The sequence below is a fragment of the Scatophagus argus genome, chromosome 11 (genome assembly GCF_020382885.2).
Source record: "Scatophagus argus isolate fScaArg1 chromosome 11, fScaArg1.pri, whole genome shotgun sequence".
Lineage (NCBI taxonomy): Eukaryota > Metazoa > Chordata > Actinopteri > Scatophagidae > Scatophagus > Scatophagus argus.
In genome coordinates this window covers 11,306,767-11,334,543 of record NC_058503.1, presented here as the reverse complement: position 1 = coordinate 11,334,543, position 27,777 = coordinate 11,306,767, and the positions used below count along the sequence as shown (strand labels likewise).

Here is a 27,777-nt window from a genome sequence, read left to right as displayed (position 1 = left end):
GCTGCTGCAGCCACAGGGGGTTTGGACCTCGTCTTTGATCTGTGTTTTCAGTGTCACTGCTGTCACTGATGACGGACCAGTCGCCTTTGAGGCTGATACGGTATCAGGATGAAATGAAGAGTCTCCCTGGCCATTTCTGTCCTCACCCACCCTAAGTGCAATACACATGAACACTTTGAAGACTGACTTAACTGCCCAGTTTCTGACAAATGCTCATCAGCGTGACAGTGCCAAACCTCAAAAAGCCACCACATCTTTGGAGCGAGAGAAACGTTCCCATGCAAGGTCAAATAAATGTCAGAGTTTTCCACGGAAACACATCTTTGGTTATGGACGCCCTACGGAGACACAGAGCTCTGTCAGGCACACAACAAGAGACTTTCTGCCTGGCTGCCTCCTCGTGACTGGTTTGCACCAGAATGAGCTACAGAATGAGCGTGTTTATAGTAGCAGTTGCCCCTGGGTTGAATAATGATCCAGGGCTGCCTCTGAGAATGTTTCAAGGAAGAAGTTTCTCCTCTACTTTTGCACAAAAGGACAGTTGCTAAGGCATAAGTTTCAACAAGAATTCTCTACATGCAGCTGAACTGTGCTGACATCCTCTTTTCATCTGACAGCAAAGGGGTTTGCCTGCCTGTAAATCCACATAATGTTTCAAAGGCAAAGAACGACAGTGTCTGTGTTCCTATTAATGCTTAGAGAATAAAAACTTAAGCTCTACCAGCTTAGTGAGAGGGTATACTTTTACAACTGAAATCCATAATCTTCCCTAAACAAGACTCCCATCCTCACAGCTCCTCCCTGTGTCTGTCCTTCCTGTGTGTTAGCACCACTACCTCTCTCCTGGCTGCCTCATGCAGCGAAGAGGGCATCCAAACACTGAGGACCAGCTGTTTCCATATGGTGACGCCGCTGACGAGGGAGGCCACAAGGAGGCTGGAGGGAAAGAGGCCATCAGCCAAAACACACCCTTCCCATACACACACACACACACACACACTGCTTCCTAATAGACTGCTGTGACCAGCAGGCAAAACAACCCCTGAATGAGTTCTGTGTTTTCTGCACTGATTTTGACAAAACGTGTTCTGCAGCAGCTGCAGAGCACAAGAACAGCAGAGAATACGAAGCGAAAGCTAAGGAGAGTTCCTGTTTCACTAGAATACTCCCATATCCAGCCTTATAAATCTGCTGTCAGTGTAAAATGACCACGAGCCAAGCAGAGATGGGTAAGGCAGAGGCTGATTAGAGCCAGGCAGTGCTTGATTAAATGCAGCTGTTGCAGACTGGAGTTATGGTGCTGCCATTTGACACCGCTGCAGCAGACACAATAAGAGCGCTGTCCTTAATGAAGCCCAAGTCCCAGGGATTGACTGCTGTGATGACGCAGGCACTCAGAGGACACTATGTGACACAGTCATCACTCTCTGAAGAACCCTGGCATAAGAGCAACATTTTGTACAATTCCACTCTGGTAAGTCGACGTGATTATGGACCAACACACCGTGTGTTCAGGTGATGCAACATACACGACATGGGAATAAGTGGTAGGAGCTCGTGACCCACGCTACTGAGGGAAAGCCCCATATCTGCAGCATCACAGCATATGTTAAAGTATAAGGTCAGTAGGGGGCGCTCATCTTATGCACAACTCCAACATGACCCCCAACATGAGGAAATTAGACATCTCATTCTAAAACGACAGGCATCAAGATGCAGTTATGACAAACCTCATGCCTTGGGAAGGCTTTCCGAAAAAATTTGGAATCAACTGAATTGAATTCAGCCACAAGAGTATCAGTGATGATTTGTGATAATAACTGGCTCCCAAAGGTGTTGAGATCAGGGCTCTCTGCATGCAAGTCAAGTTCAAACCTGGCTTTGTGCACAGGGAGAAGTCATGTTGAAAAAGAAAAAGGAAATTCTAAAGTCAAAGTCACGGTACTGTCTAAAATATCATTTTGTTCCAGCAAGCGTGACAGTGAGCCAACAAGCACAATACCAGAGGCCTGAAACTGGAGCAGTTAAATGGAATTCAGGCTTCATTAAATTTATTATTCACACCTGTTTTTTTTCTGTTGTGTCAGAATGTCTCCAGTAAAAAAATTACTGGAGAAGCATTGTCTGTTTATAGCATGTTGGCAGTTATCTATGCAGCCGTGATTGCCGGTGAGGGCGCCTTGATCTCTTGACACGTCAGAAATCACACAATAGTACACTTTATTGACAGCTGCTAAAGGCTGTTAAAATTAACTGCCAAATGTCAAACACAAAACTAAGCTGCTTTGAGATAAATGCTAATGTGAAAATGCTAACAAACTAGAAAAACAATATGCAGCCCCCCCCCAAAACGAAAGTGTTTGTCCAGCAGGGTGGAGGCCTTCGAACAAAGTTTAAATTCACCATCAGTTCTTGTAAAACTGCCAACATCCAAAATCTACAAAGTGCATTTCTTTCCTCAGAAATTCTTAAAAGTGAATTTCATGACAAAATTGCATAAAAAAAAATTCGTTGGTTGTAGTCTGTAGCCCATAGGGAGCCTACACCTTCCCTATGGTCCTTCAGCTCGGCAGTGACAGTCTTAATCGTCATTGTGTGAACCCGTTTGGCAAGTGCTTGAATGTAACCAAACTCCAGGTTTAATTCTACTTTATTAAACCATTAATTTTTGTTTATTGTAGTAGCACCTGCAGCGAGTGTCTTTTTCTTTCCCCCTTCATCTAGACTCTACACTCTCTACTAAACTCCTACAGTCAACACAAAAATGTTCAGATTTCCACCATGACAGCTGTGCTTCAATCCACATACTGGAATAGGTAATGATATTTTTCAGCAAATGGACAATTACACAGTTGCATGCACAATCGCACACAGTAGACGCTGTGACTTTTTTACCCTGACATGCAGCTGAAACATGAATTCTCATTCCTCTCCATACATGTCACATGGGCCTTTCCCCCGGCAGAGAGGTTACAGTCTTAAGGAAACACTATGCTCAGCAGCTGACATTTATTTCACCATTTGCTATGCCAAGAAAAAGTCACCAGCCTCGCTTTTTATTACCTCTATCTATTAAAGCACTGGAGCTAGTTTTGATAGGAACAGCCAACTCCTGAGTGTGACGATGCATCCTGATTCAGCGGGCTCAGTCCCAGGTCAGACACGCAGGCAGGGTCTGTCTGGGCTCATTAGCTTTGAACATAGGCTCATAGGATGCTACTGCTGTTTACATGTGTATGAGCGCTAGCACGCTTGCATCGCTACACTGACCTCCACATGCTCTGGTTGACAGAGGAAGGCTAAATAAAGATGACAGCGATGTCTGCACACATGTCTGCTTGGGTTTCCACTTCAGGGTAGACCAAATACTCACAATCCCTCCCCAACCCCCACTTCTTGTTAGTAAGCTCCTGTCAGAAAAAAAAAACCCAACAATAACACAAAGGTCAGGTGCAAAGTAGCTTTGTGCTCCCTCAACTGTTCCCCCCTAGGAGATTTTGGTATGGCCCACTTCACTTGAAATAAGCCAGACCAGGCAGCGCTCACCAAACTTCTCCTGGGGGAGTGTGGCGGGTGGATGGCATGGATGGTAAACAGACTGCCAAAGCCTTTAGGCTCTAGATAGACAGAGAGAACAAAGGGAACTGTGGCTGGTTAAGGTGGGAATTGAAGTGGTTGCAGTGCATTGGAAGTAGAGTTGATGATGTTTTTCCAGCCAAGTAGTCAGCCATTGTTGGACAGAATATGAAACAGAGATTTTAAAAATTTGATTCCACTTTGTCTTCCATCTTGGCCCCTGCTGGTTCAGCTATACCTTGACAGATAATGGAGCAGTGGTCTCACAGTGGGAGGTTTTTCCGGTGACATTCAGCAGCATCACAGGAAGCTGATCGAGGTCGAAGATGAAAGAGACGTGTGTCATTTAAAGAAGGGAAAAAGCAAGTGGAGAAGTGGTGAAAGGTTACTTTTGCATCCAAATGTTTCCAGTGCTCATCTGATAAGTCTAAAAACCTGCCTTTAGAAGATGCATTTTAACGAGTCACAAGCAGCAGTGGAAAAAACCCCAGGAATGCTTTTGGATACTTTTAAGTGAGCCGTGGCTCTTCTGATAACACTGCCGAGGGCTGGACTCAGAACTGCTCACAGTAGCAGGAAGATACGTTCCCACACTGAATCCTCCCGATGGTGTTATTGAAAACATATGTGAAGACTGCACTGACTCACTGCCTGTCCCATACTCCCATGGGTTCTGTCGCAATCAAGCAAAACAGAAAATAAAAGCCAACTATTTAAAGTACCTCACAGCACATGTAGGCATCTTGTGCTGTGGTATGACTGTGTACTTGCACGAGCAGGCTATATACTGTGCACTGTAAGGGAAAGGTAGGACGGAGAGGTCAGCTGCAGCGAAAGCTCATTGAGATTCAGGTCTTGTGCTGCAGAGGGTCCCAGGGTGACTCAACTACAGCGGGAAGCTGACAAGGAGAGATGAGTGGGGGGGGGGGCTACCACTAATCCTGTCAAACTACCTGCATACCCCCTCAGCACATATGGATGTGTTACCATGCATTTGTTTGTGTCAGTGTGTTCATAAGTAGCACAGCTTTAATATAATTATAGCTAAATTAAAGCATGACGTGTTTAACTTAGTCCCATACTTGGTAAAAGAACATCCAAAGTCGTGTTATGTTTACAGGAAATACTGAGTAATTAAATTATTTAAGTATCAAGGCTTTTCCCCCTCTTTTGGGATTTTTTTCCTTCCAAAATTATGCAAGCTGCAGATAAAAAATATCAACGGGGAATGAAAGGAAAAGTGACGATTGGGCTGCCACAGCTGTCAGAGTCACTCTGTCACAGTAGACCAGCCTCCAGGCCCTGAGAGGACAACCATGAAAATAATGTACCCTGGATTCAATAGGGGTTGAGGCTGAGATGGAGGTAGCTATTCTCAGCAGCCACCTCCTCCCCTCTTGGACATTTTTCCCACTTTGCCTGCCTTCCTTGTAGCTGGTCTTCGGCCGCAAGAAACATATTGATTTTGCATAAGGAATAATTAAGTGTTGTGACCGTCGTGCTACTGAATACTTAACGGTGCATAGCTCTGTGCATTTGTATGAGGCCCTCTTGCTGGCATAAATCACAAGACACATCTAATAGTTGTTTGCTCACCTGGTTAGTGCAGACACTAAACAAGCAGCTGCAGAGATTCAACCCGACATGCATTTCTATTCCTGCAAATATGGTATTATGTTAAACATGCACTGACGCCACACGCCACAAAATTCTATCATGCCTGAGCCTAACTTGGAGTATCATTAAAATAAGCAGAGTGCAAGATGGGGCTTTAAGGCAGCTGGAATTACAAAAAAGATTGGCCTCTTTTTCCTTCATCTGCCCGAATCCCTTTGAGAGCGCGTCAAATTCTGGAGCCGTGCTGGTTTTTCTCCACTACTACCCCTTCCCAGAGCTGGGGATTACTGTCACTCAGGGCGAGGATGCGTCATTTCACATTAGGCAAAAACTCCACATTTAGTTTAGCCAGATAAAAGCAGACTGAAGGAGTGAATAATACATTTTAAACTGCTATCATCATATCACAATAGAAAATATTCATGAATAAAATGACATTAAAAGACTTTAACAATTGCACAAGAATTCTTCACTCCCAAAACACTTATTGAAGCTGCACCAGGATATTTTCTTCTCAGTCACGTTCATCTTTCTTGTCTAGAAGTCGAAAACTGTGAGCTCATTCAACACTGTAGAATATAAAAATGACTAAGACTATACAGAATGGGATATTTTCTAATAAAATGTCAGTTTATAGAAAATATTTAATAAACAATAAACTCCTGACCTGCATGCAGCAATTTAATATTCATTACTTTGGAACATGCAGCAAATTAACTGAAAGAAAATGAATAACAACAACAGTTTTTTTCTCTGTGTGATTTTGTGTGTCATTTTTGTGCAAAGAGAACCACCTGCAGAATTAAGACACGCTGGGTTCCCTCGTGTAGCTGTGAATACTGTAGAGCACTGTAACTGTGAAAGCAATCAATAGGTTAACTAAGAGATTAATTAAGTGTTACTGTGAGAGACAACTCCCACAAGGTCAGACCAAGACCGAGACGGGCCTTTCACTTTGAATACAAAACGTGTCAACGAAGTTCTTAATGATTTGGTTTGATTAAACGGTCAGTAGGCCAGATGGTCTTATTATAGAACACACCAAACAGACGGGTCATTGCGAGCTGATGTTTTCTGACTACATCTGACACCACGCTAGTAGTGTGCGCCAAAAGATCAAAAATCAGTGCAAACAAGTGCATCACGGGGTTTGAACGAGAAAACAGCAATCTAAATTCATATAAAGGCGACTCAAAGGACACGGGTCACCAAACTAAGAACATGAGGAAAAACAGAAATGCTTTCATAATGGAATTAGGTCCTCATCAGTCCCCTGGATAACAGCTGGAAAAACCGGAACCCCTGAAAAGTCACATCCAATCCTTAATCTGTCACAGTCCACCAAGCCTAAGCACAAAGCCAGCACAAAGGTATCATGTACGTCTCCACTGAACATGACAACTCGCCATAAGATCTACATTTCAGATCAGTTGTGGGACAGTGAACAAATGTACGCATCTGAAATTGTACAGGAACCCTAAATATCCAACTTCTAGGCATTTAGTCTCTTAATTTCACTGGACATTTTTGAGACTGTCAGACAACCTCTGAAATCTGAAACGAATGTCAGCGTATGTTTAAAATGTAGACGAGGGGCAGTGGCTCAGACAGGATCAGTTGCAGGTTAGGTATACGTCGCCACACCTCCATCCCACCACACAGATTCAGCAGGCACAAAACCGATGGGACACATTCTTGTGGAAGAATTAATATCCTAGGTATGGTGATTAAATAAAAATAAATGTACCGCCCTGCCAGTAGCAGCTAGTTAATATTGGAGCAGACACACTGATCTACATAATCACTGGGATGTCTGCTTATGTGCTCTGTGTGTGTGTGTGTGTGTGTGTGTGTGTGTGTGTGTGTGTGTGTTTGGAGGGATCAAGACAGAGAGAGAACATGAACGAGAACAAAGTAATAACATGAGATGTCATTGAGATATAATTAACCATAATTAATATGTAGATCCCAGCTTCCCAAATAGACGGCCGAAGGCATTAACAATCCTAACACAGAGAAACGGAAAGATAGCAGCTACAACAAAAGGAAGAGAAGGAAGAGTCTGGACATATAGTAAATCAATTAGTAGGACTTCACTGCGGCATCTTTATATGTTTTTTGCAATGTGGTGAAGTACATCATATTAGGTATTGATTTAACTACTCAAAAACAAACGTTATTTCATCTCACTCTAAACACTTTCTTTATCAATTTTCCTGAAAATTCAATATACTATGACTTAAAGATATCCTGAAGTATACTGGTATATCAATACTGCAATACAAAACAACTAAGGCTGTAACAAATAGTTATTATAATTATTTATCAATCAGTTGATTACTTCCTCAGTTATTGATAATGATCTTTTTTTTTTCACAAAAGTTGAAAAAAGTTACAAACGCTGATTGTGTGGCATCCCAGTCCTTTGTTACATGTCATTCCCCATTTCTCTACTGTCTGCTATCCAATAAAGGTATAAAATGTTAAATTAAATTAGATCTTTTCTAGAAGGCGACATGTTCGAATGGCTTGTTTTGTTTGACCATCCAAAACAGAAAGAAATTCAATCTACCATGACATAAAGGCAGCAACATCTCGCTTATTTGCAGCCTGAACCAAGAGAACATTGTGATTTTTGCTTACAAAATGAATGACAGCATGAACAAATGGACTAATTGCATCAGAGCACAGCATCAGAGACTACATACTGTATACCATGACAGATTAAACAGACTTAAGACGAATACAAAGTGTTGGTTTTCAAATGGCCAGAGCGCCAGCGAAAAAAACCCTTTGACTGTCTGACAACATCACTCTGGTCATGACAACGAGCAACACGGACAGCACCTTTCTGCCTCAGCATCTCCCTCCAGACCCTGTGAGGGAGATGAGGCCTGGGAGCTCGTGTGCCGTTAAAAGATACCCTATCCAGGGCTGAGGCAGGTAGGTCTATTGAGGAACGTGTCGGTACTTGGTACTGTCCTGCCACACGTTCCGTTACCCATAATCTCCACCAGTAATAAATAATGACAGCTGCACATGCTGCTTTACTGGTGAGGCCAATCAATCGGCCTCCTCGAGATTAGCCTTAAACTACTTAGCCTTCAGAGCAGAAAATCCAGAGGCCCTCTGCCCTGTGATGTAGTCCAGCTACTGTATTGATAACAATTGTGACCTGACATCCCAAACATTGTCAAATATGGCCAGATTTCATCCCACAAGAACAGGAAAATCTGTGTAACTCCTTCTGATATAAAGTAACAATCAGCAACAGCACAGTTAAGGTTTATCTGCACAGTCTGTAAACTGTGGCATCCGGTTGTGCAAAAACTGCGGCAACCAACACTTTGTAGGAGGTTAAATTATGAAGTTAAAATCAATCTGATCAAAATAAAACATCACTGCAAGAATTATTAAGTCATCAGCTGCAACAACACTGTCTCCGGGGTTACCCAGAGGTCAATATGTCACAGGTCATATTTAAGCATTTTAATGTACTCACAATGAACCTCTGATTACCACAGTGTGAGGTTGTGCTCAGACAGAGTTGACCTTAGAGCACACAAATGTAGGGACAAATGCCTCAGACCAAGACTGCACTTCCTGTGGATGAGGATTAAGGTCAACAACCAAGAAAGCACTCTCAGTTTGTAGAAAAAAACACTCATGATGTCACTGCTGTAACCAGGGTACTATGTAGTCATTTAAACTAAAAAATACTGTCTTAGTGTTCCTGACAATGGCAAAGCACTGTAATCAGTGTCTGTTTAGCTGGGCAACACACATACATACACACACACACAAATACGGTCACAGCCATCTTATGATATTCTTGATGCTGAACACAAGCAGGCGAATGTTTCAAATTTCATGGCAACCCATCCAGTGGTGGTCAAGACATTTCACTTAAAACCACAAATGTGAACCTCATGGCGGCATTAGAGGAACAGCCAGCAGATCACTGAAATCAATAAGATTCATTACTCTGGGGACCATGAATGTCAGTCAATCCAATACGTTGTCATTAGGCAGGATTCACTAGTTGTGTCTAGTGTCTCACTAGTCTGAGATGGAATTACTAACAATTTCTGTGTGCACTTGTAGTAAGTAAAGCACCAGTGGAAAAATATGAGCTTGGTGGGAGGAGACATTCTGAGGCACTAACCTGAACGGTTGGGTCCAGCAGTCGAGTCACTTTGACACATGACATTCACTGCAGGTTTACACTGCCCATTTTAATGCAGCACAGTTTAAACCTTCAGCCCTCTGTGTGAACCACCCTGTGGCAGGAGCATTAGCACTCGTTCTCCACAGCGTGACAAATGTGGACGCTGTCCTGAGGTGAGAACTCGCATTTAAGGTTGTCGGCGGCGAACCCCGGCACAAACAGAAGCCAAGCAAACAAATTGCAGAGAGCAGGCACAGCGTCTGTGAGGGCAGCTGTTGCTCCATGTCTGCAGGCCACCGGGTCCAGCAGGAATTCAGGCCTCTGTGACTACAGAATACCAATTCCTCTCCACTGGAAGACCAATAACCAGAGCAAGACCAGTAACCATGGCAACATAAGGAAAAATGTGATTCCTAATCTCTGAGGGAAAAAAAATTGAGGAATCATCTGCAGCTGAAGGGAACATGTGGTTAAGGTTAAAAAGTAAGTAATTATCTTCACTTAAAATGATGCCATTTTAATCATTATACAGTGTAATGCGTGCTCTACTTTTAGAGGCACAGCTTTTAGCTCTATCTCTCATGTGATAATGCTGCAATTACTGTGACCATAACCACGGTATTTGGAAGCTAAAATACATAGGGTGCAAAGGCCACACCCCGTTCTTGGTTTCTCAAGCACACCAATTTCTATGTGCTATAAGGTTAGTGTGACTTTAAGTTGACTAGCAGAGATGTGACTACTACACACACACACACAGATACAGACACACACACAAATTTGGCTCTGTAAACGTGACACTGGACTAGTGCTTCCTGGATTTTAAGGGTTCTCAGAGACTGAAACAACCCACTCTGACTAATTTAACCACACATAAACAATAGATGAGAAGTGAACATGAGTGTATCTGTGAGCAAGAGGTTTAAAGCACAAGCAGGGTGTTTCAGGTTTGAATGCAGGCCTGAGGTTTCTCTCACCAAGTGAGGTTAGGAAGCCAGCACTGGGTGCAGCACAATCCTGGTTCGCTGTTTAACCGAGGAAGCCCTCCATGGTAACCTACGGTATGCAGCTTGGCTAGGCCGCTCTTAGGCTCAGGTCATAGGACTGGCTTAAAAACGTGCAGCATCTACTAACCAGTCACCAACCAGTCACCTCATGATTTGCCCAACCTGATATGGACAGCTGTACATAAAATCTGTATAAAGCCGAGGCTCTCTCTCTTACTTTCTCTCCTTGACTTTCTATCAGTGTCAACATTTATATCTTGTCTTGTGTTCTGCAGCAACACTGACAACATGTCACAAAGCAAATTATTACTGTTTTTACATAATCTGTCGCATGCTGTCTATGCACTATTGCTTTCTGAGCATTAACACTTTAACTCATAGTCTTATTTACACCACATGCTTCACATTTGACAGTGCAATGTAATCACCTCATTTACATCACGTTGTTCTCCACTAACCAAATATACCTGTATTAGGCTAAATGTTTCCACGCTGCCTCTCTGTTTAACTAGTTCAACTAATCTTATGTGAATGAGTGCCCAGACGACATTACTATGTAATGGATTGAATTAAATAAAGCAAACGAGTCACAATAAAACCATAAGATCTCTGTCTCCAGCTGAACAAAACAAGGTTAAACAATCAACCCCCAAATTCCACCACTCCAAAAAACAGCAAATAACTGGAGAATAACCATGTGTACACAAACAAGAGAATTCAAATAAAATTCAACCAACTGAACTGAACTGCAGATGTCTCAGCGCTTAATGTGGCTGACCATCTTATTCAGCTTCTGTGGCTCACAGGGATGCAAAAACAGGAAGGACTCACTTTGACTTTGACAGCAGCCTGCTAGAGCCGTCTATTCTGTAAGCCCTTGGCTACCAATGACAGACACGCTGAAGCAGTCATTTGCCGCTGTTGAGAAGCTCCGGAGACCTGAACTGCCCAGAACAGACCAACCCTCACTGGTTGTGTGAAAGAGGACGTCCCCTGGGACAAGTCTTTTGATATCTATTAAGGGGCATTCCTACACTGGCCCCCATTGACAGAGCTTTGATTCTTTTAGCACTGGACTTGCGCGCATCACTTATCAACAGAGACAGCCAGAGAAAAGATCAGCAGTTTGGATGCCAACGCTTGAAGAAGCCCAAACCTGCCTAAAGAGCTGAGGAAACAAAAAACTCAGCTTTGTGAGTTTAGCAGTGCTGTTGCTGCAGGACACATGAAATCGTTCGGTTTGCCATCCCTCGTGGTATCTTATGCAACAGTTTCCACTTTAATAATGAGAAGTATAGAGGCACGTGTTGTCAGGTCAGAACCTCTCCAGCAGGCCCATGTGCAACTGGGGCTACTGGTTTGAGATTTCACTCTCTTTCTGTTTTTCTTTTCTTTCTATCTCTCTCTCTCTCACACACACACACACACACACACACGTACCTCCCTCAGCCTTTGCTTCATTCATCTTCACTCTCCCTCCCACACATCTCCTCTATCTACCCAAGAGACCCCGAATTCAATTACAGCCCGGCCGCAATGGGAGGCGGACTCAGCTGCACAGGTACAGCTGAAAAGAATTCGGATGCGCAACATGTCGGGAGTATGCATCCCGTGAGTGACTTAATGGCACTGACCGAAAAAGAGAGCCAGGGTGGGGAGCAACGGTTTCCGTTTTAATTACCAATGAAGCATTGCAGAAAATAACATGAGAAAAGAAGAGCAGCATATGTGCTATGCACCTGATACTGATAGGAACATTTCAGGAGTGGAGAGCAGGAAAGGTGAAGCCAGAGCACCTGTGGTAAAATAAGGCACCGCAGGATAAGGATAAATCTCATGGTATCACACTGCTAGTCGGGTCTGACATGTTAATTAGCCCTCTGAATCTCAATGAGAAATTCATAATTCATTGAAGAGGAGCAGCGCTGCGTTAAAGCTGCTCAGCAGCCGAGGCAAACCGGTTCCCATGAGGGTTTCTTCTTTTATTCGACACCAGTAGGACATCATAGGGAGAGAGTGGAGGCTAGCTACGAGCAGCACCACTGCCACACCCATCACGCACTGTGATGTCTGCCTACCCTGCTGCTATTAAGTCAGTGGGAGACAGCGCCACAGTTCAAGAGCTTAATGAAAGGATCAGAACAGTGTCATCAAAGGGGAACGTTCAATGGAATAATGCATGTGCATGGGCACGAAGGCTCAGGGGATCCACCTTCATGAGTCTGTCACAAAAACGCTACAAAGGGATCACAGGTTATGTTTGCATTTGCCTCGTCCTTTGTGAACTGAAACAGGGAAACGGTCACGCAGGCACACACAGTCGACTTCACTGCTGTCTGAACCAAACAAACACCAGGATCTTCCACAAAGAGACATCCATCTTGGTTACCATAGGAACAAGACTTATTATAAAGGCATCACTTTTCCCAAAGCACCTGTGCACAGTATAGAGAGCAACACAGCATAATGTTGTCAGACATGAGCTGACAGCATTCGTGACACCATGAACGATGCAGGGTAAATGGCTTTGCAGGACTGTCTTGCTATGAATTGTCCCATTGAGCTGTGTTTACAACACATCTGTTTGTTGGTATGGAAAATGAAGAGATGGCATATGATCAAGCTATTTACCATTCACACAACACTCACATTCCTGTAACGGAAATCCCCTACGCTCTCCTCTACAAATGGTTTTCTTTGGGTTGCAGAGAGAAGGAGTCACACTGTTTATTTATGCACATTCCTACCAGATGCATGATGGGTATCGAAATTCAACATGCTGCTAAGAACACACTCACAATTTGGGAGAGTCTGGTCATTCATCCATATCATTAAATCCACTGTTACCAAAATGCTGAGAGAAAGTCCGATCAAGAAAATCCTAACTCCTGCATCGTACCCCTTCAAATTCAGGAAACCGTTTGATGGTCTTTCACCAGGATGTGATATCGGCTGTGGTGGATCTTTGGCTGCACACGTAAAAGCAAAAAGTGATCCCACACTGTTGATGCTTAAGCCTGGTGTCTTTTTTCGAGATTTGAGGTAGCATTTATTTTGTTTCATACACAAAGGATCAAAATTTCATTCTTTCAGAGCTACACTGAACACGATGAAATACAGTTAAACATAAAAAAGGCAAACTAAGAAATAGAATGTGAAATTAGTATTAAGTTGTAGTTGTGAGTAACTCAAAATTGTGCTGTGTTTTAAGAACAATTTTTAAAAACAATAACTCTAATAGATAATAAGATACTGAAGAGTACTATTACTATGCAACATCATATTTGTGTGCTCAAATATGTGGATTTATTTTATCTCACCGTTTTTTTTTAATCAAATCAAAACATCACTTTTCTTTGCGCATGTTACTATTCTTACTCATCGGCCACCACATAATCCCCACTGTTGCCCCTCTCCCGTGTCTCTCATCCTCCACGACCCAATTACATTTCAGGATGCGAGGGTGGGAGATGGCTGCACGTGGGAAAACCACCCCCCCACCTCCTGACCCATCCCACTGCAGGATTTCAATTTCATGCCATGAGAGAAAGGCAACCGAGGGTTCAGAGTTCATGTAAGGAAAGCATGAGAATATTTTCTGGCAGAAGACAGTCAGTCAGCGCAAGAATGATGCAAGGCACATAAATGCCACTGTCACATCACTGAACACCAAAAATATTTCCCTGCTTCAATGTCTATCATTCACTAGTGGAAAATCTGAAAAAGGCTTTCATCTACCGTGAGCCTCCGAGACCACAGCGCTGACTCTACGCTGCGGTGACATCAAGCATATGAACCCCTCCCCACCAAATCCTTGCCACCCCAACCATAACGCCGTCTTTCAGGGAAACTGGGTCAATCAGCAGCGAAACCAAGACAAGCTAATAATCCCTCGAAACTTATTGTCAGTCATATTTTAAGTCAGGGGATTTTAATACAAGAAAACCGAGTGGCGCATGTACCCATAGCACACAGTGCAGCATGATGCGTCTCCTGAATATGTTAGTCATAATTGGTGTGCAGCAGCATATCTCCGTGCTTGTGCAATGCGCTCACATTTAGAAACATATTCTTTATTTGGTTACTTCTCACATCACTATTCACATCAAAAATATTTCAACGTTGGTTGACAGTTTCCTCCAAGGGGTTACAATATAATATAGGCAATTACACATCCATACATTTCAACATTAAAATATATGTAGAAATGAATCAAAACCAATCGAGATAGCAAAAATGAAAACACTAAAAACAGCCAATGGAAATTTTTTTTACTCTTTTTAAAACAGTCATATCAGACTTCCTCATGGTATCACCTGCACTCTTGTTCCTTACAAATATCCTTCAATCATCAATCCCATTGTTCCCCCATGAACTATATTAGTGGTATCCGTCTTTCTATAAATAAAATCCCTCCGTAATCTTAGCATACATGCATTTTTTTCATTGAATATATACTTCTCAGAATTGTTAACCACTCTGCACCAGTAAAGGGGTTTGTTTTAAGCCATTTTATTGTAATTGCTTTCTCTGCTGCGGTTACTACTCTCACATTAATGCACTGCATGGAGAGCTCCCTCCCTCCCTCCCTCATCCCCAGCGTGGCAGATATCAGTGGAAGACAGAACTCTGCAGCACGATGCCCGGCTCGCATGCTCCTCATCCACCTCTATGTGTAGCCATGGCAACCCACACATAGGCCAGCACGAGTCCATGTGGCCTTTCAGTGCTGAACTGCTGTAGCGCTGAAATTCATAGCCATGTATCCATGTACGTGGATCCACACCACCATCTCAGAGGGTGTACATCCCGAGGCTCAGAGGTTGAGTCAATGAGATGTTTTCCAACAGCAGAAGGAGGGAAGATAAATGACAAATAATTCTCTTCCATGGCGGGAGACCGTAGAGAATAACATCAGGTTTAAGTGGGCTGAAGCAATACTACTGGGAGGGCAGTCTTTAAAAACAGAAACAAGGAATGTTTCTATTTTAAGGCTCCCAAAAGTGAACAAATGTGATATGTTAGCAGAGGAGACAGCAGTGACGAACATCAGAATGCTCGTAATTCCCAGCCTACTTGCTGCATCAAGGCCTCTCTCTGATTGTCTCCCCAGTCAGGCTGTAAACACTTTCTCGGGTGACATGGGAGATAACATCAGAGAGGTGCTATTTATCCGTACACTGTCTTTAACAATCCTTTCATTCACAACTCTCTGTAATGACAAGCTTACCATAACGAGGGGAGGGGGAGACTGCTATGGTCACCATTTCCTCAGATCTTTCTCCCACTTTGCTCCTGTAGGTCTTTTTAAAATTCATTCTCCACAACAAAGACATGCTGTATACACCTAAAAACAACTGTCTGCATGGCACAAATGCTACAGTCGCAGCACAGTAAATCTAAATAGATCTTACTGTTACTCATATTAGAGCATGGGGAGTGACAGTAATTGGTTCAGACATCTCACTGACATGGTGGAAAAGGTATGAAACTGTTGGATTTGTTGCTCTGGGCTGCATAGCTGCTGCCTCATTCTCCCAAATGCTCTAACGGTCAATCAAATCCCATTTGTATGTATATTCAGCCAATGACAGCTCATCAGGACATATCGGTGCCAAATCGTCCTCTGTGCCCAAATCATTCAACCAACCAACTCTGTCAGTCCTCCCCTTAAAGCACTGCGAGGCAGGGGGAAGCAGACCGTGTCTCCACCACAGCTCAGAGTTTAACAGGATTTAACACAGTGCTTCAAGACTAGACTGTTTTCCTCACTCTGAGCTCTGACTTCCTTTACAATCCACATGTCGTATTTGAAAATACACAACATGACATATGAGATGCTGAGAACCTCTGGTTTTCTGTAATGTGCACAAAGAATAAGTAGCTAGAATTTCAATTAACGATGTGCCTCACTGTGGTTTACATTGGAATCTTCTGCAGGCAAAATAAACCAACATGTAGCACTGGGGCAGCTGTGGCCCAAAGGTTGGCGAAGCGGCTTGTGATCGGAGGTTCGCTGGTGCGATTCCCCTTCCCCGTTCCCTGGTGTACATATTAAACAAACAAGTTAAAACAGAGCCAGGCTAGCTTCTCCTTCCTGTTTTCAGTTTACTGCAGCCCAGTAAGAAAGTTTTTCCAGAAATGTTGAATTGTACCTTTAAAGCATAATATTCCCAAAGATCCCTCATCATCAAACAGCTTTTTGTTTGACCAGCAGTCTAAAACCAAATATTCAATTTCTGATCACTTTAGACAAAGAAAAGCACCAAACTGTCACGGTGGAGAATCTGAAATTGTATGATAACAAAACAGTAACCGATTAATTAAACTAATCTAAAACTAATCGATTAATCAACGAATCATTCCAGTTTTAGCAGCACCACTATGAGCTCCTTCATGTTGACAGTAACTTATTAACTTTAAATTACTGAAAGTGATACTTTTAATAGACTTTGACAGAAAAAGTGCTATGGGAAAGATGTCTGTGTGTAGCTACAAATTGAGTATGAAAACATAATTGACACACAGATTTGTGTCATTAATTCATTGTATTGTATACTAAATAGAATAACATGAATGTCAATTTGCAGGAGTACTCTGATCAGTACACAGGGCATTAGCCAATTGAATTAATTAAGAAATTGAGATTCAGATCAGTGCTGAAAATCTAGCTATTCATGCACCGCTAATGGCCGACTTTACGTGTGCATCTGGTCATTGATCTGCAGGTGACCATGGAGAAGCATCAAAGCTCCTGCTCTGTGCTGTGCTGGTCAGTCATCACTGAACAACCATACAGATAGAGCTGAAAGAAGCCCTTCATTATGTTTCTACTCATTAAGTTGGGACCTCACCGCCTTTCAGCTGATGAGGCACACAAGAGCTGCTCTAATTGCATCCCATCACAATGACTGGGTGACAGCATATGGAGGAGAAGAGTGGCGACTTGTGAGATGATGGTAAACCCTCGGGACTGGTGTGAGAGTCTTTCTCTAAAGCATGCAGGTCCTTCCATTTGAGGCACAGCCTATACCAACCTTTAGCCTGGGTGGTCCGTGCTGCTCTGGTTTCACTGGCGGTAAGACAAAAGCCTCAAGCATCAGGGGCCTTTTTCTGTAGTCAGGAATGGGTTGAAAATTGCTGGTCACAGGTATAGGTGATTTAACCTCATACTTCACACTCCTCTGTATCTGCTCTGCTGTGACAAATGCTGGAAAAGGTAGTGATAAACTATGAATCCAGCCATGGGAATGATGCATTCAGATCATGGATAGCTCGGTCAGCTTTTTCAGCAAGAGATGAATTACACCCTCTCACATGAACTCTGTGACTCAGTAGGCTGACCTCATGCTGCACACCAGGATGGAGAGAAGGCATATGTACTGCATATGGATTTATCCTATACAGTGATGTGGGCTTCAGTGATTTCTACGATCTGTAGACTGATCAGAATGTAATAATGACGCATTATCACGTTCTGACAAATTCTGATTTTGACCTGTTGATGATGCAAGATGAAGAGTCAGGAAATCATAAAAGTCATTTGAATTCAGGGAAATAAATGTTCACAGTAATCCAACTAACAGTTGCTGTGCTATTTTAGTTTGAACTGAAGAGGTGGACCAGCCAAGCCTGGCTAAAAATGTGTTTTACTTGTGCTTGTGCATTCATTTTCTGTAGAGCAAACCAGTAATTAGGAAAGCCAAAGTAATATATTGTAGTCTAATGAGACTGCGCTGAGTAAATATCTCATACGGAAAGCAAATGAAACTATCAAGAGATGCAGGGTTCTGGAATTAATGAATTGAGGATTTTTCTCCGCACAGTAGCCTTTAACAAGGGGCCATACCATGACTGCAATGGACAAAGGTATGGCTGGAGAGGACAGAGCACAGTCCTCAGTGGCTCATTATAGGCAGAGAAGAAGAAGAACAGAAGGGTAGTGCAACATGTGTCTGAGCGTCTAAAGCCAAGTCCCTGAGTCAGTCTTAAATGGGAAGTGGAATATTCCATGTTAGGTTGCATTTGTTAGTATTCTTGCAGTAAGTTTGGCTAATGGAGGCTGCCTGTTTCCTTCATTCACAGGAATGAGCATGACTCCCCTCCCTCCTCTGTTTTCATCATCCCATCCCCCATCTCCTGACCCCTAAATCCATGCTACAATCACAATCCTTACGAGCAACTTCTGCACAGCTTCAACCAGCCATCAGCAAACATAAGCATCAAAACATCAGGGCAGACAGAGTCAGCGTGCGTTAGCCCGCTAGCCCTGAGGACCGCAAGACAGACGGAGGACTACAGTCTGGATTTCCTGCTCTACTGAACTCCACACGAGCAAAACGCACCGAAGCGAGCCGCCTGTCTTAATTAGAAAATAATCCCATTAAAAACAATAACGAAAGGGTGTGACCAGACTTTTATTTTGACTCAAGCGTGTTTTTTTTTTTCTTAATCTATGCCAGTCTGCCATCATCAGCATCAACACAAGTGTGCTCACAGCCAGAGCGCAAAGTAGGCCACAGTATGGTATGTGACCCACGAGATGGCTCGAAGGTCCCTTTTTGTTTGGGAACCATCTGATATTCTGCCTGCTGAGGTGGAAACCTACCCCTGTGAACTGGAGGAACAGGAACTCAAGCCTCTGGTATCAGTTACAGGGTGAGGTTAGATGTTTTAAGTTTTATTAAAGAGAGACATAAATAATTTCTGCAGTGAGTCACTTTGACTATAAAATGCTCTGAAAACTGTCACTGCTCGAACATCACTGTATTCGCAACCTATTCCTGTTGCGAAATAAAAGACTAGATAATTGCCTGACAAACTTGTTTTGTAGAACATTCAGTTATCTCGCTTCAGTGCTGCTGGGGAGAGATTAATATCAGCGGGATTCCAAGTATCCTCCATCTCAGCTGGACCAAAAAAAAAGCTGAGATTTTTGGGTTGTAACAGATGTAAACAAAAGGAGGTTACTGCCAAAGTTAGGAAACTCAGTCATCCAAACAGCCTCACCAGATCAAATATTTATGAGGAATGTGTACCCTCAAAGGAGACTTAACTTCATCAAACAATGTGAAAACTTGAACACATTTCCTGTTTTGCACTGATTTTTGCTGAAAAGATAACAGATCTTTCCACCCAGATTATGAGTCGATGACTGAACAAGAAGTGCTCCTTGGACACCTCGAGGCAAAAACAGAATCAAGACCACAGAGATTTTTAACTCAAGTGCTGACTTGAGATAGAGAATATAATGTGTACGTTAAATTGAGCATGAATAACGCTTTCTGTTAGCGAGGGCCTTTTGTTACCCTCTCCTGAGCAGGATCGTCAGCTTGTTTCTGTCCAGCTTGACTGTTGTAGTGGAAAAAAAAAAGCTTTTTCTAGCTTACCATCGCTATAGCAACTACACCCCTGCTGTGTCCACAAGAAGGTCGAATTAGTTGAAAACCCAGGGCCACGTATGCATCACCCCTGCTATGCAGCATTTGGCCCGAAATACGGTCCACACACATATGTGAATGCAGATGCTTTGAGCTACGCAAAATTTGATTTCAAGAGTTGTTGTTTCTGAAGTGACCCAACTGAAAAATTGTAACGTGAGTGCAAGCTAGGGGCGCTACAGCATGAAACAAGTAATACCTGATCCCTTCTGTTTAGGTTCACGTTCACTCTAAACAACCAAGGCTGACCAGTCCCATGAAGCTCTTCCTGAACAAGTCCATATCATGATGCCAAAGGTGTCAACCATTTGCTGGGTCTTCAGTGAAAAGGATTTGCTCCTTTGTCATTTGTGATAGTTTTGGTTTTGGACTATTGGTTGGACAAAATAACCAACTTCATGTCACTTCAGGCTCAAGGAAATTATGAAGAGTGCTTTTCACGATTATTTGACATTAGGTAATAAATAGTGATTAATTGTTGCAGGGCTGTATGCATAAGCACATTTATGACTTTCGTCACCTCTTCGTTCAGACAGGAATGCAGTAGGACGTACACTGAAGTGATGAAAACGGCCTTGATTGGCTTTTTATTAGCCCATGAGGAGTGAGGTTTGACACACACTCCAGTGTGTGAGAGTGAACGTTGAGTGTGTTTACTGCGAGTGTTTGCGCCTGCTGGGCCAGGTGCTGTCATCTGCATTGGCATACTGGCGTAGACCAGGTTTCAGGCCTTTGCTCAAACACACACCGGGAATCTCACTGCAGAGCTTTTGTAGTCTAGTGACAGTGCTGTTGTTTTATAACCTCAGTGTGTGTATCAAACTATATGAAACCTGACACCAGTGAAAACAAGAAGATACAGAGAGAAAGACATATGAGACCAAAGCTGCCATTAAAATCTGACATGTATCACGTCAAAAACCACAAATCATCCGTTTGCGTATGCTTTGGAGGGTAGACACTAAACACTACAACTCCATTAAATCTGCTGTGTGCTTATAAAACTCTGAGGTTGATATCTTCTTACACAGCTTTGGAGAGCAGAGTTTCACTGCAGGTTTTTAGAGATTATGACTCCTGAAGAAGGCTGAATAAAGTCCCCTCCTCACCTGCTCTAACTTGTACCAGAAGCAGGCATCATCTGCTGGATGATATTCAGTTCTGAAAGGCCAGTGTTGGCAAATTGATTGCTCTGAGAAAAGACAGAAACCTTTTGGTATTAAAAATAGTATTCTGACTGAGCAATCTTGTCTCGTAAAACAAAAACAAACAAGGCTTTTATACCTCACCTAATCCAGAGTACACACACACACACAAAAAAACAATCTGGGTTAAATAAGGGCATCAAACGGGACCTCACTGTGAGAATCTAGTCAGCCTTAAGTATTAAGTGCAACACATGATTGCACTAGAAAGATTAGCAGTCATGCACAAGGAGCTCTGACGCCCACTTTCGGAGCAACATCTACCCACACTGCCCTGGGAAACAGTCAGAAGGACACATCCACCCTGCACCACTCATCCACTCGCTGCTAGCAAAGCTCAGCAGCTTTCATGCCGAGCCCCATGTGCACACATTAAACGGGTCTTTAGTGGCTGCTGCTGTATCTGCTATCCTCCATCACCACTTCCCACTTTCCTCTATCTACTCATCTTTTTCTTCTCTTCACAGAATGGTCTCAGAATGTGGCTGCTTCTTCTATATAAGACAAATAACAGCCTTTTCTGCACGCTCCGCCCGATGGTTCTGCTGTTAAATCAGGGTCTGAAGACACCTTACCAAAACAAGTTCAGAGGAATGCCTGGGGGTACAGCGGCACGAGTATGTCATTATGTTCTCATTGCTTTAAAGGATAATGATGGTGTTATTCTATACATTTCTCTCTGTCAACAAATCCCACAAAAACACCCCAACAAACAAAGCACTAGTCTGTCTACAATCTGTATTTAATTGGTTCCTAACGAAGACCCGAATTGGATCAGTTGGGTCACAGACATGTAATTTAATGTTAAAGCATAAGGCCCAGTCACTGCTTGAAACAGCTTGGCACTGTAGTTAGCAAGTTACCCCGCAATGTATTTTCACAATGATTTTCAAACCACAAAATTTGGAATAACATCTGCTAAATATCTTCTGTATGTCTGTATATTCAGTTTGTAAAGCATACATTGCACTTAAAAAATATCTTTCTAAAATTCAGTATCTAATTTTAGCTCAACTTTTACATAATCTGTACAAATGGCTTTAGACTAGAAGGTCTAAATATAGATCTGTGATGAGAATGCTAATCCTCTAAATCCCGTAATTATGAATGGAATTCAAAGCGCAGCTCTTTTCATTCAAAGACGTAAATAAAAGTATTGTTGTTGTCTTTTTTATGTACCTTCTCACATTCCTCACATTACCAAAAGACAGCACAAGGCTTCTCAAACGTCATCAATGCAACCATGCGGGAAAAAAAAAAACGTGAAGTATCATGCAGCTGAGGGTTTACAAAGAATGTCCTGAAAGGCTGGACACCATGGAGGAAAAACAAGTGTAATAACAGATGGCAGCTGTAGAGCAGGGCTGAGACAGTCTGGGAGATTAGGAAGCAGTGAATAAATATCACCACAATAAACTGGAAGAACCCTGACATTACTAAACAAAAAATCCCTCCCGTTTCATCCATGCATTCAACAACTTAACATCATGCAGTTGCCATGCCAACCTGTTAGCCGGCTGCTGCTGCTATGATGAAAACGGGAGAAGCTTCTTCTTGGCTACTGTGCAATAATGAAGAGCCCCAGTCCGACATTAGTATTCCCATCAAGAAATGTGGCTGGCAAGCGTGCTTCAACAACTCACCGAGATGTCAAAGAGCTCCTCTGTGTCGTCCAACATACGGACCCTGATGGTGACATGTCGTCCGGGGGGCATAGCTGGGGGTCTGTGCCCAGGGTCCAACGTACTGATGCCAAGAGTCTCCGGGGCTCCAAGACGCTGTCCTGCTCCAGAGGCCATCAGCTCTGGGTCTGGTTCTGCCATGATGCACTGCAATGTTCACTGCTCAGCCTGCACACACGCCAAGAGAGGAAAGTCAGGGAGACACACACACACACACACATGTATGCCATTCACTTGCACATGTATAAATGCAGTATGAACACAAAATAAAGCAATTCAAGAATTACAAAAATTTATCTGACTATTAAAACATCCTCTTGCAGTGCATCAGTGGTGCAGCAGGCAAAACAATGCAACAAGGCCCAGCGGACAGGCTGCTCAACCTTCTGTGTCACATTCACAGGGCATTTGCAAATTCAGCATTTGCACTCTTGTCACTAATGGTTGAGAACTGTTGCCTGTGAGAGAACCAATCACTGTTAAAATCCAAGCATGACCTTGATTTCAAAGCACAAATCAAGCAGCCCTAAATTTGATCTGACAAACGAATCACAAGGCCAGAGTGTAAAAATCAAACGGTCAATACTATGATTATTGATTCGGGAAGTGGTAAAAGCGAGGCATTAGGACCAACGGCAAACAGACATATACTTAGTTAGGTTTAAATTGGTGAGGACACTGCAGGAGACGTGAATGGAATGAGCAGTATACTCAGAGAGCAAAAGGTAATACTGTAAACATCAACTACATAGATTCGGCTCAGACCAGCTATTATTGTGTTGCTTTTAATTATACAAAACAAAGACTTGCAATTGCGAAACACTAGCGATTTACAACCCAACAAACGATAGGCATAGAAGAAATGGATAAACAGTTGAAAGAGTCTGCTTAAAGTAATGGATGAACGGGGAAAATATACTAAAATCGATGGATTAACTGGTGAAAATGCTGGGTAAAAATAACGGATAGCAGTTTAGCAGTGACGATCCTTGAGGTGACTGGACTGACGGGGTCTGTCTGGCAAAACGCGTAGGGAACCACTGCCACATGCAGAGTCCTGTCTGATATTCAAATCACACTCGAGGTGCAGAGTCTGGAATAATGTGCGGTGTGACTCACTGACTCTGTTTCTGTTTGTCCCAGCCCGGGAGAGGACTGTGTTTGGACAAATTTGTGGACTCACGAGCAGGCTGCTATAAACCCCCATCGCCTCCGTGGACGAACACAGCCAGATGACCGAAGGCCCTGCTGTCCTGCTCAATTCTCTCTTCATTACACATTCCGGCAGGCTGATGTCATCCTGAGACCTCACCGAGCGAGTGCTTCATCAGAGTACCGAGGCCAGTGGGCAGCTGTTCAGCCACTGCAGAGGTGAATCACTGCTGCCAAGTTTAAGCTGAAAGCTGAATAAGGCCTTTCAAAGGAGTGGATAAAATAATCCAGCAGAACACGTGGAGAGAGAAACAGGCCAACGACAGCAGACACACAAAATTCTATCTGATGACGGTCTGGTCTGATGCTTAGAAGAAGTTTATAATGCAGACTGTAGTCGCAGTAGCTTTGGTGAATAACACAAGATGCAACAAGACATCAAGTGGGGCTGCAAGTAAAGATGATTTCCATTACCGATTAAGTTGCCAGTTATTAAATTAATTAGTTGTGATAAATTTATGTCACAAATTCCTATCTGATGTCTTTTTACACTCCAAACACAGACATTCAATTCTCAGTGATATAAATCTAGAAAAAAGCAAATGTTCCCATTTTGGTAGCTCAAACCAGCTACTGTTTGGCATTTTTGCTTGGCAAACAGCTTACGCAGATAGTCCATAATCCAAATTTTTGGCCACCAATTTTCTGTCGATCAGCTATCAATTTACTGACTGATAATTTCAGCACCATTCACTAGAATTGTGTTCTGACTGCTGGTCTCAAAATATCCAGATGTGTCAAGTGTCAAATCCTTGTGCTCCTGCTTTTAATTAGGATGAAACAATTAAACTAAACAGCAAATATGTAATTTATCTGAGTTTTATGTATCTGAATGTCATGTTGTTTCAGGTTCAGTTCTTGCTCATGGACGTGTTCATAACTTTGATACATAAAGCTAGTGGACTGACACTCCCTTGGGGTGATGGAAACCAGACTAAGTGCTGTCCTGAGGGGAGTAAATGGAAACAGGCTTATTTTTCAGTTCAAGTCCAGTCATTTATGACACTTGATCCTCACACTGTCATCACTCAGCGGCCCTTGCTTGATTATTGGTGAGTGTCTCATGCCGAGTCTGTATATTCGTGACTTAAATGATCTGCACAAGCATGCCTTGTAACCAGACACTCTTCAAACAAAGCACCAGTGAAACTCAGGAGAGTGAAAGAGTTGAGACAGTGATTATTTGAACCAACTCGCACCCTCCCTTCCACCAGGGATCACTTATCAACCAGTCATGAGTCAAGCTCTGTGTGTTCCTCTGAATAGGTAACTTGGGTCCAGACAAACACACAGAAACAGTCACCAGCTGCACAGCTGGCAGCTTGTTCCAGGGGCCAGAGTGTGACATAATGCATAGTTGCCCAATATGCGGTGCCAGAGGGACATTTACAGCCCCCTGAGTGTTTCCCAGGGCAAATCAGCCTGCTTTTGAACTTGTTTGCTTGAAATTCCCCACAAGTGTGCTACATGGAGCTGTGACTGCTGGCTTATGGAGTCTCCAGAATTATAACAGTTGCTCCTCTGTGTGCAGGAGCACACAGGGGCCCCGTGGTGGGGTCCAACGCTGCACAGCTGGAATCCTTTAATGACAGCTGAATGGCCAGGGGCTGATAACAGCCAGCTGTCTACCTGAGGGAAACTCCATAACAAAAAAAGAGCTCACTTTCCTCTATCAGACACTGATCTCTGGGTGTGGCAGGCGCTGAATCACCTTAAGTTCCCACTACATTACAGGCACCGTGACATGTGTTCATAAGTGAAATGAATGACAACCAACAGGATACACGCGTGTTGCAACCGTAGCCTGGCTGATATGAGCCTCTCCAAACCAGCCTGAATGATAAATGAGGATGAAGTGCAGAAAATGGTGAAGGTCTTTCCCTCCATGTAGACCCACCTCACACAGTCTGGTAGTGTGTTCACACCAGTAATGTAATGTGGGTTAATGGAGCAGGCTGCTGAAATGCTCAGGACATTACCAGCCAGTACAGTTAAAAGACGTGACATTAATGCATCGCCAGGACTCGAGAAAACTAAGTGACAAGACAGAAATTGCACACGTCCTCCCCGATATTTGATTATTTAAATGTCACGCAGAGGCACGAAGCGTTACAGCGACTGCGGCGCCTGCACGCATCCATACAGCTAAGGTATATCTGTGCAGTGGAAACCCGCACAGGAGGACGAACGGGACAGTAACTGGCCACAGACGAAAGGTTTTCACACGGGGCGATAGTTATTCCCCTCCCTCGAAATCCACAGGATCACAAAACAACACGGCAAAGATACTCCCAGGACTTAACCCTAATCTCCTCAAACAAGTTGAATCACTTCCCTAAAGAGCACGCAGGGAAGAGAGGACTTGAGCAGCGCGATACTTACCCCCCCACACACACACGCACACACTTCTCTCGAAACGCACGCTTATCCACACGTATGTAACGTTATTTCCCCCAGCTGAAAGGAGATATTACATCCACGTCCAGCGGTAGTGACCGAAGAGAAGCCCGGCTGGTGGTTTCAGATGCTGCTCGTACCGGAGAGGAGGCTTTCTGCGGTCGCCATGGCGGACGACTGACTGAGTGAGCCGGGGGAGAGACGGGATTACATTGAACCGAGCGGCGGATCCACTCCCGGTGCCTTTACTCAGACAATGAAGGAGGTGCAGCACCTCCACCTTCTCAGCAGCACCGCCACACGGGCAACAGCACCATCTAGCGGAGTCAGCTGGAACAAACCAAGTCACATACTAAACGCTAGTGGCTCCCAGGATGTTTGATACTTTGAAATGTAAATAATTCCTACTTTTGACCTCTCACTACAGGCTGTGGCTTTAATGTGAGATTTTGTTATTAGTGCAAAGCAGCATACAGGCAACTCAACGTATAATGACAGAACCAGAGAAGGCAATATGAACACAAGACTCAATATAACTACTGAGTTTAAGATTTTTAAGATTTTAGGATTTTACTGATCACTTTTAAAGCTCTGCAGGGCCCTGCTCCTTGCTATATTTCTTTGCACTTTTGCATACTTTGAGATGCTTGGCCGGAGGACTTTTGTCTGCTCCAGAGGCTTGACTGAAAGTATAGGATCAGAGGGCGTTTGTTGTCAGGGTCCTGAGGCTCTGCTCCCAGAGAGATGGTCCGACTTACTGCTCTCTTTTAAATCTCCTCTTAAAACACACTTTTATTGGACACATATTCCTGATTTCACTTGATGTTTTTATTGACTTAGACTTAGACTGACTTTATTGTCATTCAGTATGCAACAGTGTACATGGAACAAATTTTCGCTGCAATTTGAATCAGCACAGAAAAAAAAAAATATATATATAAAAAGTATATAAAAGAAAAAAATATATATATTAAGTGCTGTAGTAAAAGTGACCTAGTTAACAGTTAGAGTTAACAGTAGTGCAAAAGAAATTTAGTACTCATTTGGATTCATTTTGTACTCATTTAGAGTTGAGCAGTCTTATGACCTGGGGGGAAAGCTGTTACAGAACCTGGTGGTTCTGCACCAAATGCTGCTGCTTCTGGCACGGGACATGCAGCCCTCGGGTGCGATGTTGTGAATGGAGGGAAGAGAAGTCCCAGCGATTTTCTCCGCTGTCCTCGCCACTCTCCTCACGGTCTTCTGCGGCCTCCACACCACACAGAGATGCAGCTGGTCAGAATGCTGTCTATGGTGCTTCTGTAGAATGTGGTGAGGACAGATTTTGTGATTTATCTCTTTCATTTTGCTGCCTTTGAAGCACAGTGCTATATTAAAAAAAGTGCTACATAAATAAAGATAACAGTTATTATTACACACTGATCAGCCACAACATTATAACCACTGACGGGTGAAGTGAATAACATTAATCAT

General features: G+C 43.2%; 1 protein-coding gene across 3 annotated transcripts in view; it reads right to left on the bottom strand.

Annotated features, from left to right (window-relative positions):
• Positions 1-26,613, bottom strand: part of LOC124066744 (FERM, ARHGEF and pleckstrin domain-containing protein 1) — a 49,125-nt gene extending 22,512 nt beyond the window's left edge. Inside the window, exons 1-2 of one of the 3 annotated variants that reach the window (XM_046403485.1) lie at positions 26,290-26,613; positions 22,657-22,863 (exon numbers count right to left, since the gene is read on the bottom strand). In XM_046403485.1, the coding sequence (XP_046259441.1) occupies positions 22,657-22,836 (180 nt within the window). In that variant the 5' untranslated portion in view covers positions 22,837-22,863; positions 26,290-26,613. Of the gene's footprint in view, positions 1-836; positions 2,720-22,656; positions 22,864-26,289 lie in introns of those variants that run through there. The other 2 variants (XM_046403484.1, XM_046403486.1) reach the window with 2 other exon arrangements.
• Between the last annotated feature and the right edge of the window lie 1,164 nt (positions 26,614-27,777).